This window comes from Varanus komodoensis, unplaced genomic scaffold (assembly GCF_004798865.1).
Source record: "Varanus komodoensis strain SLA01 unplaced genomic scaffold, ASM479886v1 scaffold22, whole genome shotgun sequence".
Lineage (NCBI taxonomy): Eukaryota > Metazoa > Chordata > Lepidosauria > Squamata > Varanidae > Varanus > Varanus komodoensis.
Window position 1 is genome coordinate 7,600,799 of NW_025335606.1, and position 18,845 is coordinate 7,619,643.

The window sequence follows — 18,845 nt, forward strand, 5'->3', positions numbered from 1 at the left end:
GGCAGAGCCGGCTCTAGCAAAAAAAAAAAAAAAAAAGATACTTTTGATCCTGAGTGTCTCTCCAAAGAATTACCTTTTGTAGCACATCTTTCTCCTTGGTGTAGGTATCTTCTACTATCTTTCTCTCCCCATGAGCTTTCTCCAGAGCCAAGCGGAGGGAGTCCATCTCTTCTTGCAAGCTGGTAAGCTGGTTGTTGTTGCCCTTCTTCAGCTGATACTGCTCAAGTTCTTTCTTCAGTTTCTGCACCTCAGTGGAGTGAGCAGAACTGGCTACAGACAGCTGTTCGCTCAAGAGTCTGTATTCTTTGTTCTGAAAGGAGGAGAAATAAGGAAGATCTGAATACTGAACCAGAGCTTCATGGGAGAAGCACCCACCAGAAAAAACCCCCAAACTTTACAGTTTTAAAAATAGAGGCTTCATAGTATTTGTTGAGAGGATTTTTGGTGTGATGCACTGTTCTTTCAAGCACCAAAATGCAGAGAAATTCAAACATTGTTAATAATTTCCATGGGGTATTCATGCTAGCCTTTGCAGGAAAAAAACCAATTAAATCTTGTGGTACCTTAAAGACTAACGCAAGTACAACAGGAGTTCTGATAAACTAGAATCCCTGTCATTAGAGCAATGTACTGCATCCAGGGATGCTTATGCTATAATAAATTTGTCAGCCTTTAAGATTCTCCAAAAATCAGAAAGCAACACCTTCAAAATACTTTTCTTAGGACCAAGGAACATGCCAAAACATGTGCAAGATTTTGAGATTCTCAGAACACTTAACCAAGCTAGTTGGTTAAAAATGAAATGAAGGGATTGGGGAAAAAACAGAAAAATCTAGGCCAAATGGAGGCTGGCCTTTATGTTTCCAAAAATGGAGACTGGCTCTTGCTTCTTTCCCAGCTGATCTGTGCTCTGACACAACTACCAGTTACCAATCCATTCAGCCTGCAAATTGCCATTTTGAGGCTTGGTCTAAAGTGCTGGCCACATCGCCACCAACTGCTGGCTTAATTTAAGCAACTGTGTGCTGTAATTATGTTGCATATACATATTTCTATTAAAGTCTGTAATGGAAATCTTGTACACTGTTCTATAAATTTCCCTGAAGGAGTAACAACATATGGTCTGAAACACATTGGAACAGTGTAGTTTTATTTATTTATTTATTTATTTATTATTTATTAAAACATTTTTATGCCGCCCCATTCGCCGAAGCCTCGGGGCGGCTTACAACATAGTAGTGTAGTTTTATGAATTAAAACAGTGTTTCTGCTCTATTCCCCCACTGGTCATATTCTGCCGTGTAACTAGGAGGCACCACTGCCCCTGACTCTGAAAAGTGGACCTCACTGGAAGACCCTGATGAGTAGCTGTAACTGACGTCTCACTCCTCCAAAATTTACTTCTCTGGAGGAGCCAATGCCGGCAAGAAAGGGCTTCTGGTCCTTTAACAGCTGAATATGGCACCTGGAGAGGTACAGCTTCCCAAGGATTCTTCTGGCTTGATTGTAATTGGATTGAAAAAACACAATAACTCACATGCAGGGTTTGAATATATTGAGTGTATGTTGCTACTGAAATCTTGGTTGTTGTTAAATGTAAGTTAGCATGCTGTCTGAACCCAGCCAAGATAATAAACCATGATGAACAACCCAACAAGAACCCATGAGTTCCCTTCATGGCTTGTTTGTGGTTAACAAGCCATGGCTCATAGGTGCAGCTGGGTTTGACCACCACCACAATGCACACTCAAACCATATTCAGTCCTTGAGTGTTGGTAATCGTGTTGTCTGAACCCAGCCTATAATTCCTGCCTGTTGCTCCCAGCTAATGCTGCCATAACACACCAGTATTCTACTACTGCTCTCCATGGTGCTGAAATGAACTCGAGTCCCAGTGCTGATCTTGTTGCTGGTTCCACACTGTATCTTTTCACCTGTCAAGGGCAGACAATGGAAACCCACATGACACAGGCTAGTCTCCCCACGTGAAAGTGTTTAAATGCCTTTCCAATCAGGGCCTCCTAGATTAGGAACACGATTATACTGGCAGCTCCCAGGGATTTGCTTCAATTTTCAGGATGCAACCCAACATCTCAAGCAGTTCCCTTCCAGTTCCAGTGTTAAGTGCCGAGAAGTGAATGCTTAGGAGAATAAGGCTGCTATGAAATTGAACAAGAGCCAATAATTATCCGACAGACCCTGAAATGAAATTAGACTGAGAAGAAGTCTGGGAGTCTCATTAAAGATGTTTAAGACTGGAATAAGAGACTGTTTTGAAGAACCCTAAATGAATGTGGGGGTATAAAGAGCTAGATTAAAGGAAAGAAGCAGTAATTCTTTTACTCAAGAGCTGTGGATAGTACATCAATATTTAAGGTCTTAAAATGAAAGCCCAAGACATTAAGAGCATTAAGCCAGATCGGCAGAAAAAGTGGTCCAGTATTCTCAGAAAATCCACGTTAAGCACTATTAACCATCAGTACCGTAAGTGTGTGTTTGTGTGTGTGGTGGGGGAGTCTCAGATCAGATCAGTTGCTTCCTTTACAATGAGGAATGCATTACCAGGTAAGCAGAAAGATATCGATGTCTATCACTCTACAGTATGAAAGCTTTTGATAGATTCATGACAAGAGTTAATAAGCCAGCTAGAGGAGTAAAAGGAGGTATCAAACTAAATGAATACCCATAGGCTGAGTTCAGACAACATGGCAAGCCATGATGGCCTTTTTACCACTGTCGATCTGTTGTGTTGTTGAACCCAGTGCAATATTTCACCTTGGTAAGTTTGGTCTTTAGAAACCACAATTTAAAAAACATCCGTTTGCTGCTGGTTTCTCTTTACCACCATGGCATGTCATGTTGTCTGACCCCATAATCATGGTTTCCATAGTCCTGGCATGCAACTACCATAGAGTTGCCAGGAAAGACTGGCCACTGCAGTAGCTGTTCCATCCACCAAGCCTCTGTGTGTGGACCGATGAGGAAGAAGCCAGCAACATAGGCAGGGAATGATACACCTTGGGATTGAAGTGAAAGAGGAAACTACTTGATCATCTGTACCGGACCATGGTAAAAAAGCCTGCAAACCATGATGCCCATGAAAGAATGCTTGTTGTCTCGTGTGAACCCAGCCACAGAGAAATCACAAGCATCAGCAGAGACCAGAGTGCCTCCCGATTAGTGTGCAATCAGCCCATCTCGCCTACAGAAAGTTATGGGGAATCCAGATGACACCATCTTCCTTTGTGCTCCCCAATACGTTTCAACTTTTTTTCTTACTACAAAAATCCATTAAGGAGTAAATGATGGAATAGCTGTACAATGTGTTTTTGTTACAGGTTTAGGAATGGCAAAGAATCTGGAAGTACTGAGGAATAATTAATATTGAACTGTGAACAAGGCATCACATGTGCGTGTTTTGGGGGGATAGTTCATCTACCATCTTTGCCATTTTAGCAGGTCAGGCTAAGAATATGCCTTGTTAGGATGTCCTAATACAATAAAAATGGTTCAGAAGCAATTTTATATCAGCATTTGTTAAAGATTTTGAGATTTGCTCATAATATAAGCTACTTGTAAAGAAAAAAATATGGATGCCCTTAAAGAATGACCACGAAACACCAAAACATTGTTCCGTTGGTAAGATTTCCCAATTATTCCCTGTGTTATAGGAAAGAGAGAAGAGAAATCCACAGTGAGTCCTTTCCACTGTGAGCAGCTCCTATGCAGATTTTCTAGCAACACAAGTATTAATTTGAACTACCTGATTGCAATATCTACTTCTCTTTGGAACACTTGGAAGTGGATGAAGTTTCACCTCTAAATGCACAGGAATTAAAACAATATTCACTAAAATACTTCACACATAAAAAATACTGCTCTTTGCTGCCACTGAAAGAAAGCCATTTGATTTTAAATTTCAGCGATACAGATTTTCTTTGGTTTACTCTCAGGAAGGAGAGATGACTTAAGAAAAATCAAGAGAACTAAATATGCTTTTACGTGGTTAGACAGATGTCCGTCAGAAATACCCTAGCTATAAAATGCCTATCCAAGGTCACTGTATCAGACTATTGAGTCCCCTTTCAAGTCTATATGTTTTTAGAGAGGCAAAACTTCTCCAATATCCACAATTCTCTCGCAAATAAGAATTCAATGCTTCTCTTTCTAGTCCAGCAACAGAAAAGACATCACAGTCTAAGATGTTTATCTCCTTTATTGTTCTCTTAGCATAGCTTTTCTGGCAATCAATAGCAAAGGCAATGGAGAAAGAGCACAATGGAGACATAGTAGGAAAGCTAGGCTTGGCAGCAGGTTACTGTTAAGAGCATGACGAGCTGCACACAGAAGGGATTTCTCTTCAATTGTCTTACTTAATAGAGTCTGAGTCAAGGTGAAGCAAGGCAACACTTTCAGCATTTTTAAATGTACACATGGAACAACGAGCTGTCAAGTTTTTTGGCATCCGTGACCTTCAGGAAGTAAAAGATTGGTCAATGTTCTTTGCTCAATGGGTTTCCCATCAGTGGTGATGGTCAAGATCCAGGGGCACTACAGAACAAGAACTGGGGTCCTTCTGGTGAAGTTTTAGGCTCTTGGCTAATCTGGAAAGACCCACCAACTGTTAAACATTCCCCAAATGACCCATCTTGCTTTTTGATTGGTTGGGAGTCCTGTATCAGCCCTTTTGACTCAGGGTACTTAGTCCTTGATCTTCAGTTGAAGCCCCTGACTCAGGAGACCCAACCTGCCTTTCCCAGCCTTGATTCTTCTTTCTTTGGCTTGTTCCTTCACCTGCTACAAAGCTGCTTTCTTGGAAGTCAGCAACTGCTTCTATATGCCTGATAGCGGGACATGTCCCATTCAAACAGAATTGGTACGGCTCCCTATGATTCTTAGTTGTAAGACTGTGTTCTAAGCTTGGGAAAAAAATAGCACCTCAAGGTTCTCCATTTGCAAGTAAATTGGAAGCCACAGATAAATGTGCCCCAAAGAAAGGAACAGTTACAACACAGTTATCATTATTGATCCACAGCAAAGAGAAAGAGGTGATGTAGCAATCTTTACACACAAATTGCAAAAGGAAAATGTGCAATAGCCCAGTGAAAAAGAAAACCAGTCACACACTTGGGCATAACGAACATGTGAACTGATCATTAGGCAAATCCTGCTTTTGCAAAAACTGCAAAGGATCCTGGACATATAAAATAATTCTTCAGTGAGAAGGAAATCAATTTAGAAATTATAGAGAAGGTAGTATATACACTCCTGCTTAGCTGCCAGTCTCTCCACAAACACTCATTGGATTACTGCTCATCAGTGTAGCTACTGACAGGTGCTTACTTCGGGCTAAATAGTTTCTTGCCCATTGCAGCCACCCGTCTGTTTCCTTCTTTCTCGGGGCCAAATTATAATTGAAATTTCAGGTAGTAGTAATTTTAGGTTTTTTCCTTGCCAGAAAGGTACAATAAATCTTCATATTAGTGATACACTCACCCTGATGTAAAAGGGCCATTTGCCCTTATAGTAAGTGCTCCATCCTTCAAAGTCATCACTAAGATGCCCCTGATACAGGTGTTTTCACCAAGCAGATAAGGCAGGCAGGAGCACCATATCCAGAGCTGTCTAATCTCTACAGTCCTTATTAATATTTTTATTTAACTAGGTAAGCTTTAGGTACTTTCTGTTTTCGATTCTGTTGGATTCTTACCATGGCTACTTCATCTTTTCCCTTCAGTGACTGCCTTTAGGGTTTTTATGAGCTTTTTAAAAAAACTGCTTTTACTGAAACCCATTATGGATGTTTTTAATTGAAAAAGTCAGATATAAATGTATAAATAAATAAATAATATAGAACAATAAATACATAAATTCACTGTTTAAATTCGCTTTTCTCTGTGGAATACCTCTGGGAAGCACACCAGGAAAGCCTGAGATATTACCGAATCTATTGCTCTGGGATTAAGGGATGCACACACTTAATAGGGGCAGGCGTACAAAGATTGCTCAAAACCTCCCTGTACCCAGTTTAGACATTTCCATGTTCCTTTCACAGCTATGATGCTTAGATGCCTTTAAGGACAAATGATGAATGCAGATGAAGGCTTCCTCAAGTAGCTGAGGAAGTTGAAGACGGAGGGATTATGCGCTCTTATGCAACCCAGAATGTTCCTTGGCTCTTGTGCAACCCAGAATGATCCTTGGCTCTTGTGCATCCCAGAATGATCCTTGGCTCTTGTGCAACCCAGAATGACTCTTGGTTATTCCACAGCCATGGATTATTTTGTGGATATGGAGGGGGGAAAAGCACCCAGTGCTGTGGAGAGATCCACATATGCACACCAAAGCAAGCCTCAAGAGAGTTTACCTGCTCGTCTATCTTTCTCTGCAGCTGGACAACCTTGTTCTCCATGCCAACATTGAGCCTCTTCAAGTGCTCTGCTGACCGCGCCTCTATCTTCAGGTCCTTCAGCTCTTGCCTGGCCTTCATGCGCCTGAAGTAACACTGGATGACCACAGCAGCACTTCTGAACCTGGCAAAATGCTTCCGGGTCAGCCAAGCCCGGACATGCTTCTGGATGACGGTGGCCCTGTGCTCCATAAGCACCTGCAAAACACAGGGATAAAGTGACCCTCACGGGGAGGTGGGAGTGGGGAGCCCAAAGGGCATTGCCCCATCATGGTGCTGCTTTCACAGTTGCAGCAGTGTATCTCTTTCCTGCTATGAAGACGGTTCTTGAGCTATCGAACTGCAGTTGTGTCAGGAGCGCAAGCGCCACTCTGCAGGACTCTCAAGGCTCCTAGCTGCAGCTTTTTTCAAAGCATAGCTAACACAGGACATGGTTACTGCCTCCTCGGCTCAGTCCTAAGGTCCTATGGGCCGCCACTGGCCGGTCTGATCCAGCAAAGCACTCGTGTTAATGATACCTGCAGTATCATTCTCCAGATCATTCTAATTTGACATCTGTTCTCAGATATTAATCTTCAAGTACAAAGTGCTTGTGTCTTGTGGTAGCTGTGTACAGCAAAGCGCATTAAAACTTAGCTATTCTGTGACTCCACAAATGCCAAAGATGGTTACTACCTTAAATGCACTAAGAATTCTCAAAAGTCTGCCAGGAAATGATTATATTCAGATCACAATGGCTGGCTTTTGTTTTGTTTTGTTTTGTTTTGTTTTGTTTTGTTTTGTTTATTTTCCTTTTGTGGGACCATGGCAAGTCTGCTCCTGGACTTTTCCAGCATGAGCAAAACCTGCCATTTTGTAACCTGAATAAGTCGTGCGGAAAACCGGACAGATGTAGGCTTACAGATTCTTGCTCTCAAGTGAACAAGTTCGATGCCCCTTTTGCCACAAGTAGAGTGTGGCCACCATGAAAGAAACCCAAGTGAGGGCAACACGAGTACCATCTGTGAGAGCAAGTTCACCAGGCAGATGTGTTTCCAGGTATGACTCAGAGAAACACTGCTCTGTCAGGTAAGTCCTTCCCAGAGTAGCTGATGTGAGATGACATTTCCAAACTTCCTCTTTGCCTTGGGGCACCTTTCTGTGTGAACAGCTCCATTAAGCTAGCTCCTCAAGGGCCTACAGGAAGAACCACTGCTTCCGTCTGCACAGCTCGAACACCAAAATAACCCCAGTAAATGCTATTGGACTCTGAAAACGCACACACTACTAGTTCAGGAAAGAAATGGGTTGTGAGGGGGCAGCCTAAACAGAAAGAGCTGGCCATGAAATTTAGAAAGCGCTGAAAGATTAACCCTAATAGGGAATATCATACACTGCTTCGAGCGAAACATGTCTGTGTCATCTCACCATTTCTTCATGAACAGATAGGAAATTATCAAAAGAGGGCTTTGACTATAGGAGAGTATACGAGTGTTACCAACGAACAGTCGTATAAATCATCAAATATACAAAAGACACTCAAAACTGTTGGATAACAACAGTTGCACAAGGTATGTTTTGGACTCTCCACTCACTGTAGTTCTCCCAGGTAAATTAAACAGCCCCTGATAATCTGCTCAGCACATTCAGCTACACTAAATGCCTCCGTACTGAGGTAAGTGCTTTCCCACAATTTTAGATGAGCTGAAGAAAAGCAGTGATTATGCCCCAGGTGTCCTTCTCTAGGGCTATCGTGCCTAGTTTGCTCTGGAGAAAACAGTTTCACTAGCATTACGGCAGCACCTGTGGTATCGTTGACGTAGTGTTTTGAATACCTTTTCTCTTGTTTAACTGGACATCATGATGCAGCCTAGCAGAAAGAGTTTCTAAGTTGGTCCTCAAAATCATGGTAGCTAGTCAAGGTTGGGGCCAAGCCTGATTCCTAAAGCAAATTCCAGAATGCAGAATTCACAAATCTGTCTCAGGACAGTTTTCACAATATTTGCAATTTCTCTCTATTGTACACAGTCCCTGCTTTGCTGGGCCGGAAGACACCCATCATTCAGAAGCAGAGGACATGCTTTGTATACAGAAGGTCCAACCTATGGACTCTGTTTTGAAGAAGCAGACAACACGGTTGTCTAATGACAGGTGTAACCCACATCTGTCTCCCCAGTCTCTAGCACAGTTTTGCAACTGCTTAAAAACACCGCAATTGTCTGTGTGAAGGGGAGAGGGTGAGATAAGGTGACACACAAATTTTGTATCAGCTGTTGCAACCTGTAGAACAAGACTGCATTCTCATATCTTTTGCACAACACTGAACTGGCAAATCCACTGCTTGACCAGCTGCTTCCATATAACCTGAAGTGCTTGATCCTGCCTACTCTTGGAAGCTAAGCAGGATCGGGCCTGTTTAGGATCTGGATGGGAAACTTGAGTGTATGATTCTATGATTATTGTTGTAAACTGCCAGAGAGTTTCAGCTATGGGCAGTATAGAAAAGTAGTAGTAGTAATAAATAATAATAATAATAATAATAATAATAATAATAATAATAATAATAATATCACTGAGAAGGTTCTGTCTGTCTTCAGTTAAAGACAACCTACAAGGATAAGCTGCAGCCAGGATGCTGATCTGCAAAGTGGAGAGTGACTAACCTCTGGAAGGCAAAAATCATATTATCAAAAGAAGAAGCACACCTTTTGGTAGATCTTTCTGACAAACATTCCTCGGGTGAAGGCTTGGATCGTGATGACAGCTCGGCGGATGGTTTGGTATTCATGGCGGATCCTCAACATCCGATATTGCTTCTGGAAAATAATGGCTGCCCTTGTTTTCCTCAGATGATCAGCCAGTCTGTGAGAGAACAAGGATGACAAGAATCAACAGCCACCAAAGGGACCTGCAACGGGACAGTCTGTCCACAAACCCTGACACAAGTCCCAGCCAGTCAGACCTGCTCTAGCCCACTCCCTTCCACACCCCTTCTCGTTCCCCTTTTCTTTTTCTCAGCTTTCTTTGCCTACTTGGCATGCCCGGTCCTCACTGGTGAGGGGGACACCATGGTTCCCCCAAGCACATTGCTGGCCCCCTCTTGTTTCCCGGAGGCCCTGCTTGGTTCAGTTTCTGCAGCACTCGCTTCCTGCGTTCTACTGGAGAGAGTGATTTTTCTGAAATCAAGAATAGGGACGTGTGAGGAATCTGGGACGGGTTTTGTGGGAGGAAGTCAGACGACTAAGACTCCAATAATGAGATTCTTGTTGAAATGGTCCAAACCACAGCTGCAGTTCAAGCTCTTGAGGCACTGCAGGGTTTAGTTGTGGGAGATACTAGCTCAAGGGCAAACAAGGGGCATCTTTAGAAAACTGTAGCTTGCCTTGAGAATCCTCTGTCAAGATGGTATTTGGAGCTCCTGGCTCACAGCTCAGTCTTCATCAGCTAATGCCTTAGAATCATAGAATAGCAGAGTCGGAAAGGGCCAGAAGGCCACTGGGTCCAGCCCCTACTGCTGCAGGACACCAGGTTGCACCATCCCTCTCAGACATCTGTCCAGATGCTTTCTGAATTTCTCTAGTGAGCGAGAGCCCACAACATCCCCAGATAACAACTTCCATTGTTATATTGCTCTGTCAGTGAGGAAATTCTTCCTGGTGCCTAGTCTAAATCTGGTTTCTTTTAACCTGAGTCCATTATTCTCTGGAATGAACAGGAAGAGATCTTGTCCTTCCTCTTTGTGACAGCCTTCCCGAGACTTGTAGAGAGTTGTTATAGCTCCCTGCAGCCTTCTCTTCTCGAGGCTGAACGTGCCCAGTTTTCTCAGTCTTTCCTCATAGGGCATTGCCTCTGGCTCCTGAATCATCCTTGTTCCCCTCTGTTCCCTTTCTAGCTTTTCTGCATCTTTTAAAAACTTGGGTCCTCACAAGTGGAAGAAGATGCAGGGTTGGAGTTCTTCGGTGAAATGCCAAGGCTAACCTTGCACAGTTTGCGTTCTTCTCTGGGGAAAACGCCACTGAAAGCATCAGTGGCGGGTTGCAGAAGGGAGATGCCCTTTCCGGTTCAGCACACAGCACAAATATATGCCTTGTCCACTCAATTAATAAGAAAGCCCATGCCCCATCTGGGAACTTCCAAAATCTTGGCTATAGGATCTGAAACATTCTGAAACTTACTTCAGGATTACACACACACATAAATGTAGCACACAGATTTAATTTCTCTTAAGCATTCATGCTTTGTCCTTAAATTTTAAAAATGTTCTCAACATGGTTAGCTGCTGAACTCCCCCGGCACCAAAACCGAGCTGGATTCCTGGGCACAAAGAGTCCAGCACAATGGGCAGCAAATTGATTTGACATTTGGAGGAACGTGCTCTGGCTTGGCAACACCTTGGAGCAGGGCTGCAAGCAATCCCAACATGGTACTTAATTTGGGATTTATGTAGTATCCTTGTGCACCATCACCTTTCAGAACCTTTCCTTAGGGAATTTATGTCCAACTTCTTATTACATCTTCCTCAATAAATATTTATAAAAGCAGAAGTTATAAAAGACAGTTAAGTGTGCTTCATCAGTTTTTATGATTTTTTCTTTGCTTGGAGGGATTAAAAAGAGTGGGCGTGGAGCCTATTCCTATGGAGTTTCGATTCCTGCAGGGCTCCCCACTTTTGTCAGATGACAGAAAATGCATTTATTACACGAGGAGGAAAGAGGTGCCAGATTGGTGAAAAAGACTTTCACACATAGCAAGGCAGACATAAGTCACAAAGAATAGGGTTCAAAGTTACTCCAAAAATGAAAGACAACCATTTTAGGGCAGATTATTTAACAAACAGTTAGGAAGTCATAGGCTTTCTGTTGCCAAGTTCTTCCATGAGATTAAATTTGTCAGTTCTGAGAAGCAACATCAGCTATTGGTGGTCTTCAGTGAGAGTCACCAATTATTTGCCCCCTCCAAAAACAGGGGAGGGAGAAAGAGATTCTGCTAATCCTTCAGATTATAGATATGGCATATTTATATGAACTGGATTATGGCTCCAATATAAAATCCCTCATTTTCAAAGCTATCAACGTCATAAAATAATTTATTTCTGTGTCATTCATTCTAGAAATAGCTGTAGAGATGAGCTCAGTTCTTCCAAAAAAGAGCATTCCCAGTTAGAAAGCCCACACCAGAACGCGAAGTAGCCAAAGAGGGACAGGTGTTGAAAGAAATGGCACAGATATGTCAAGGCGAATGAGTGGGAGTAGTTGGACAGCTGCCAAGAACCAAACTAGTTTGGGTTCATGGGGGGATGCTGGAGAACCTGGAGGGTGTGAGGAGGAGTGTGTGAATTCATTAACCCAGTGAGCCAACATCAAGCCAGAAGAGTGGCCCAATGAAGCAATGCTTCTACTGTCTGACCCAGAAGCAACACAAACCTCCCTAAGGGTGGAGCCAGGGCTTTTGGAAAAGGAAGGGAAGAGGGAGTTTTCTATTTTGGAATCAACCATTCTCATGGGGAAGAATGGTCCCCATAAACCAGAGGAAATGTTAGTTTGATTGATGTTACTTGAGAACAACCTCCTTCTAAAGCACCCCTTGCCACAAAAACCCATCTAGCTCAAATAAAGGACTGTATGTCCAAAGCCTCTTGTTCAGATCTGCTGGGAAGGGAAAAGGAGAGAGACATGCTCATGACCGTGCTTCTTCGGCTCACCTGCGTGCCTGGTACCCGCGGGTGTACTTCTGGATTTTTATTGCTGCCTCCCTCATCTTCCTGTACTGCACTCGCTGGAACCAGCCACGCATCGTCTTCTGTATCATGATAGTGGCAGCACGGAACTTATCCGCCCGCAACTTCTCCAAGTATGCCACCTGGCCAGCTCGGAAAAAGATCTTCGTGCGCCCAAACTGGAACTTGTCAGGGTCCTTTTGTGAAAGCATTCAAGGCAACAGGTTAAGAAAAGCAAATGCTTACTTTTCTTCCACCAACACCTAAGGTTCTGTATGGCATTTTACAACCAGCTGGCATTTTACAGAGAAGTTGCACATCTGTACAGATCATAAAAGGTAAAGGTAAAGGTAAAGGTAAAGGTTTCCCCTTGACGTTAAGTCCAGTCATGCCTGACTGTAGGGGAGGTACTCATCTCTGTTTCCTAGCCAGGGAGCCAGCGTTTGTCTGCAGACCGTCTCCATGGTCAGGGCCGGCATGACTAAACACTGAAGTGTACGGAATGCTGTTACCTTCCCACCAAAGTGGTACCTTTTTATCTACTTGCATTTGCATGCTTTCAAACTGCAAGGTTGACAGGGACGGAGCAACGGGAACTCACCCTGTTGTGCAGATTCGAACCGGTGACCTTTCGATCAACCAGCCCAGCAGTTTAAGCCACTGTGCCACCTGCATCATAGGTGTCCCAAAATGAGGCATTTGATCCCTTTCCCACCTGCCAGGCTAGGGCCTGGGGAATAAAGGTGATCAAAAAGCAACTAAATATATCCAATCCCCTCTTTTCCGGATACCTACAGAATTTCCAGAATTATACCATGCACAACTTCAAATTTATTTTCTTTTGCCCCAGGTGTTGGTGGTGCAACTCCACTGATATTTCAGTATTAGATTAATCAAAGAGGGGGCATAGCTCTATAGCACAGCTCATCCTTGGTATGCAGAAAAGCTCAGGTATAATTCTTGACATTTTCCATATCAAGGGACTGGAAGGAACTCTTCTGGTTGACTTCTTGTTACAAATCAGGGTAACACGCTTCCATGAAAAGTATTTATTTATTTAAAACATTTCTATGCCACCCCCATCGCGACAAAGCCTCAGGGCGGCTCACAAAAAACACATAAAAACATACATAAATAATAATAATAATATAATTTAAAAGAAAAATACATTTAAAAACCCCCGGTGCATTCTCGGCTAATTTTAAAATCCTAATTAATTCAATAATTTAGCAATTAAAATAAGTTTTAAATAAAAAGGTCTTTTTTATTTACATTAAATAAATGTATATTAACATTCCTATACTGGCAATACCCAGGTTACAGATGTCTAAGTTATGAACAACCTGCATTTACGAACGAACTGCCATACAACCTATTAACTTTTAATAATTACTGCAGGAAATCGCCAATACCACAGAGAGAGAAGAAGTGAAACGGGAGAGAGGGAGGCCTCTAAAGTATCACCATAGATAGAGATGAAGTGAACGGGTAGAGAGGAAGGCCTCCAAAGCATGTCTCCCTGCCCCGCCCATGTGGAGAGGCATTTCCTCGCTGCAAAGAGGAGGCATTGGTGAGTTTCAGAGGGATGGAGGGGCTAGAGATATTTGTGGTTTTTCCATTTGTGCCAGGAAAATGTAGAGGACTTACTATATGTAATCTGGCTGACATACAAATTAAAGATGAATTTCTGTTTTCTCCAGAACAGAACAGAACTCGTTCATAACCCAGGGACTACCTGTACTCAGTTTTGGTTAATGAGTTAAACTGGTCACAGGGATAAGTGACAGAGACCTAGGGTCATGGTGGAAAACCTGAGGTCCTCCGGATGTTTTGGCCTACATGACAGAAAATTGTCAGGGACTTGGAAAAGCTTTCTACCCTAGAAATGTATGGCCATTTTATACCAGTTCTATTGTCATAGCATTCCCAAAGAATCTTGAGAGCTTGGTGAGTCGCTGTTGGAGATCCCCACGACCTTCCACTGCATGAGAACTACAACTCGCAGATGCCCCTACCAGAAGGAATGACTGCTAAACCAGTACAGAAATAATGCTTACTTTAGATTAACCAGGCGAGGGTAAAAGGGAACAAAGGAATTTGGAAGAAGCTGTTAAAATGAACTTCAAATGTTCAAAGAAGGTCCTTCTATTATTATTATTATTATTATTATTATTATTATTATTATTATTATTATTATTATTATTTCATTGCATTTATATGCCACCTTTTTCTTCTTGTGAGGAACCCAAAATGGCGTACAAGGCTCTGTGTTATCCTCAGAACAGCAACCCTGTGAGGCAGGCTGGGCTCAGAGTCTGTGACTGGCCCAAAGTCACCCAGTGAGCTCCATGGCTGAATGGGAGCTACGACCTGGCTCTCCCAGGTCCCCGGTCCACAACTCACCTCCACGCCACACGGGCTCCGGAGTAAGGACGAATAAGAATTCCCATGGTCAAGCTCATTTATTCATTTTAATCCTCCTGGATTAACCCCAGGCTCCTCGGGTTACATTCACAGCCGGTTACCAGGTAAGGGGGAACTCAGGTACACCGTCAGTGGAGCAAAGCCACACACAACTGAGTTGGTAAATGGAAAGGCCCGTAATAGCACCCACCTTAATGAGGCTTTCCAGCAGTGTTTTGCAAATCAATTTCTTGTCTTCCTTTTTTGAGATGTCCCTTTTTTTCATAAGAATTCGATACCTATTCAAGAAGTCATGGTAGGTCCACCTGAGAAGGAAGCACAGTCTTTGAAACAACTTCTTTAACCAGGAAATAAAAACAGTCGCATGAAATGCGAGTCTAGAGTTACTCCTTGAGCGATACGTGGGGCAGCCATCCAGACAGAGGCTGATAAAACTACAGCAGACCTACAGAAGCAAGTCCCGAACATTTTCCCCAAAACGACCGTTGAACGTTATATCCTCTTTCGTTCACTTGCACTGATAAAGTAATGAGCATTCTGCATTTGGAAATGCCAAATTGGTTTTCAACTCTTGCAAAACAGATTGCAAATGGTGCAAACCCCAGAATTTCCCCAAGCAGTGTAAGTTTTCAGTGCTAAGCTTCAGTAGCCACCCTTGGGTTTCCAGCCACGTAGAAAACATTTTCCAGAAAACCAGAGTTGCTGTTATTACATTTATTAATTTATTTCAAGCATTTCTACCCTGTTCCTTACAGAGGTCGCAAGACGACGTAGTTCTGTACACAAAGGGAAATGGGGATTGGTTACAGCTTCCAATAGCACGTACACAGGGGTTGTTTTTTGCAAAACGCCAGTACTAATTTTTAATCCACTGTTGTGCACTCTAAGCAAGGAGGAAAGTTAGACTGAAACAAGTCAGAAGTTGTAGAATTGATCAGTGAAATTTTGTAGAGATGGCTACCTAGTTTGCCACCCAGAAGGCCAAGTTAGATGGCAAAGAAGGCAACTATGACGGGGGCACAAAGTATCCTTATCCATAGGCTTCAAAGCTACATGAAAAGGAAGAAGTTAGTGAGTAGTTTGCTTCCAAATCTTCAGTGCAAATCATTCATATTGGAGCTCGTTGTGTCAGCATAAATTCTCAGCACCAACAGCAGGCTCAGTGGACGGTCCGGACCAGGTTTTCCTAAGCAGTGTGCTCCAAATATTTTGGAGTTGTTTCTGACCAGCTGGCTAGCACTGTTTGGAGCTGAAGTCCAAACATCTGGAGGGGAGACCCAAGTTTGGAATGTAGGAATGCTGACTAAGCAGTGTGAGACTGTTCTGACTTCCCAACAGGAAAACCATGTTTCACAAGGCATTGGTTTGGGGACTAAAATGTCAGGGCTCTTCCCATTAATGCCAGAAGCTTTCCAGTTCTTGCAGCCCCCAGTAGGTAACACCTGGCCTGCAAAACATGGCTCAACAGATTCTGATAGGTTCGATTTACAGCATGCCAACGTTCATCCCGGCAAGCTGCTCTTTCAAGTTAGACATCCACAACCAGGGACTGATGGATTGATGATTTATTCAGCCATGAAACTCAAAATGCAAACAAATGGTGTGGAATGCATGGAACTTAGTTCAACTGCTGTGGATTTCCAGACTTTCCTATGCATAAAGCAGGAAGACCCTGCTTCCTAATCATCTCTCTGAGCAGCAAGCCTAGGCTTCTGCGACTCCAGCTTCTGCAAGAGCAACCTGGCTGCCACTCCAGAAGTCCTTGTTAAATCTTTGTTTCCAGTTACATTTTTACATTGAATCTTTGGGGTTCTGCTGAACCACAAACAGACTGTGGCAAAGAGCACACTCTTCTCCTGCTTGGGAGAAGCTTCTCCTGCCGTCATATTCAGATTTAGAGCTTGCAGAAGAGATTCTGAAATGGGCTCACTGCCTGCCAAGTTTCAGCCCACTGCAAATTAAAACTGCTGAGTTATGGACTTCTCAAAATGAGCCTTTTAAATAGAATCACTAGGAGATTCTGGGGCTGCCAACTACTGCCGTAATTAAATACATGCAAGTGGGAAAGGGAGGGGAGGGGAGAACCCTGAAGCCCTGAAAAGCTCAAAGTTGGATGAGGCACTGCTTCTTTCTCCAGCTTTTTGCAACAACTGGAACTCAAACTCTGGCAAAAGCCAAAAAATTAATTGCATTTTGTCTTCTTTAGTAGGTACACATCCTCCACCCAACATGAATTCTCACTTATTAAAATGCCAAAGGCACAAATGGCACTCTACAAAAAGAGCTTGCATCCAACACTCTCAACAACGAAGTTGGGCTTACAGCCCAGTTCATGTTCCAATGATTTTTCCCTTGCAACAGAACATGGGAACATCTATGGACATCCTCACAGAACAAAGGCCCATAAACAGCATGACCGGAGTGTGCTAGTTGCTTGTAAGAAGTCCAAGTTCATTCTGCCCCATCGCAGTTTCCAAGGTCCTAATTGGGTAAGAGAATGTGCATTTGTTTCTCCAACTGCAACTGCTTTGCAGACATGTTTCCATTTTCTAAGGTAAGCTGCAGTATTAGGTCAGGTCCTGAGGGCAAACTTAGACTTTTTGCACAGGACAATGCAAAAAGAAAGTAATTGCTAGGCAGGGCAGCATGTTGTGAATTGGCTGTTACAATCAGCTGCAAACACAGCCCTGAAGAACAGTTCCATACTGGTGCAGACACATCAAACTGTTTGCAAAAGCCGAAGTTCTTACATAAAATCTAGAGAGAGAGAGAGAGAGAGAGAGAGAGAGAGAGAGAGAGAGAGAGAGATTGATTTAAAAAACCCTTGATTGGTAGCTATGTTAATTTATGGACCCTGATTTCCTAGAAGGGACCACAAGGCTGCCAAGGGGACATTATGAAAAATCATTCTGCAGAGAGGGGTGCTGGTAGAAAACATTTCAATTATGTATGTGCAATGTCTGTAAAAATTTAGCAGCTGCAATTTTTATGCCAAACTGGTACTAGGCTGCAGCATCCGACAGACAGTTCAGATGAACGAAAGAGGCATGAGTGAGAAGACCAGAACATCCAAGTGACAACTCAAACAGCTTCTGGCTAAATAAGGTTAGGTATATGGTTGAGGAACTGGTAAGGACAAGTGAATCACCACAGTTACGTTTGATTTTTTTCTTGCATATTTTGGCATATTTTCACAGGCCAGGAAATGCTGTATCATTATAATCATCAGTTGCTAATTGCACAGAAACTGCAGTAATTTAAAAAATGAATGCTGGAGATTACTCAGGAAAGAGAATTCTGTATTGAACAGTACATTTTATATTGAACTTCCTTTGCTCAATGAGCATAAAATTTCTATTTTACTATATGTTGGAGATATGACACTTACATCTTAGGCTGAGACAGGGCTTAGAAAAATCATTGATTAGATTGGTTAATTACTGTGATAAGTAAAATTGGGGATTAATTGTGATAAAACAAAGGTTATGGTCATTGGTAGGAGCAAAGCCAAGCACAGATGGACAATTCATGTTCAGCAAATAGAACAATGCCCCTTCTACAAATATTTGGGCATTTCATTCAAGAATTTTCTTTCTTGGAATGTACATCTTAACACAGCATCAACAATGGCCCATTGTATGGTTGAAGTTATTCTGAAACTGTTCTCTTTTCTAAGGGAGGCCAGTTCCCCTTCATGGATCACTGCCTTGCTGTGGCGAAGGGGCTTGCGTAGCTCAATGAAGCTATGAGCCATGCCGTGCAGGGCCAGCCAAGACGGACAGGTCATAGCAGAGAGCTCTGACAAAAGGTGATCCACTGGAGAAGGAAATGGCAACCCACTCCAGTATCCTTGCCATGAAAACCCCATGGACAGATGGAGTCACTGGGGAGGTGGGTGTGGGCTTGGGTGGACTCCGAGGGATGGTGGAGGACAGGAGAGCCTGGAGAAATATTTTCCATGGGGTCGCAATGGGTCAGGCACGACTTTGTGACTAAACGAACGAAAGAGAGACCAGTTAGCAGTCCCTGTACTTAAAATATTTTAGGGCAAAGTATGGGGTAGAAATTTGGGGTTGGAACAAGAGAGTTCTTACCCAGAAGGAAATAATTTATACTAATTTCTACAGGTTTCCCTCAGGGCACTTGTGCTGCCAGTGAAGGACAGACAGGGTCACCCTCAATTTCTGTAAGAGTTCATCTTTCATTGGTAAACCATTTTAAGAAATCGGTTTTCTGGAAGACCATTTAGCTTAATCCTGCTACTAGATCTACCGGGAGGGGACCCAGTGGGACACCATGTGGTGTCTGAGTTTGCAT

At 42.9% G+C, this 18,845-nt stretch overlaps 1 protein-coding gene across 1 annotated transcript in view; it reads right to left on the reverse strand.

Annotated features, from left to right (window-relative positions):
- Positions 1 to 18,845, reverse strand: part of MYO5B (myosin VB) — a 211,019-nt gene that overhangs the window by 57,426 nt on the left and 134,748 nt on the right. Inside the window, exons 15-19 of the mRNA XM_044431198.1 lie at positions 14,719 to 14,833; positions 12,090 to 12,301; positions 9,094 to 9,250; positions 6,368 to 6,607; positions 74 to 310 (exon numbers count right to left, since the gene is read on the reverse strand). Of these exons, the coding sequence (XP_044287133.1) occupies positions 74 to 310; positions 6,368 to 6,607; positions 9,094 to 9,250; positions 12,090 to 12,301; positions 14,719 to 14,833 (961 nt within the window). The remainder of the gene's footprint in view (positions 1 to 73; positions 311 to 6,367; positions 6,608 to 9,093; positions 9,251 to 12,089; positions 12,302 to 14,718; positions 14,834 to 18,845) is intronic.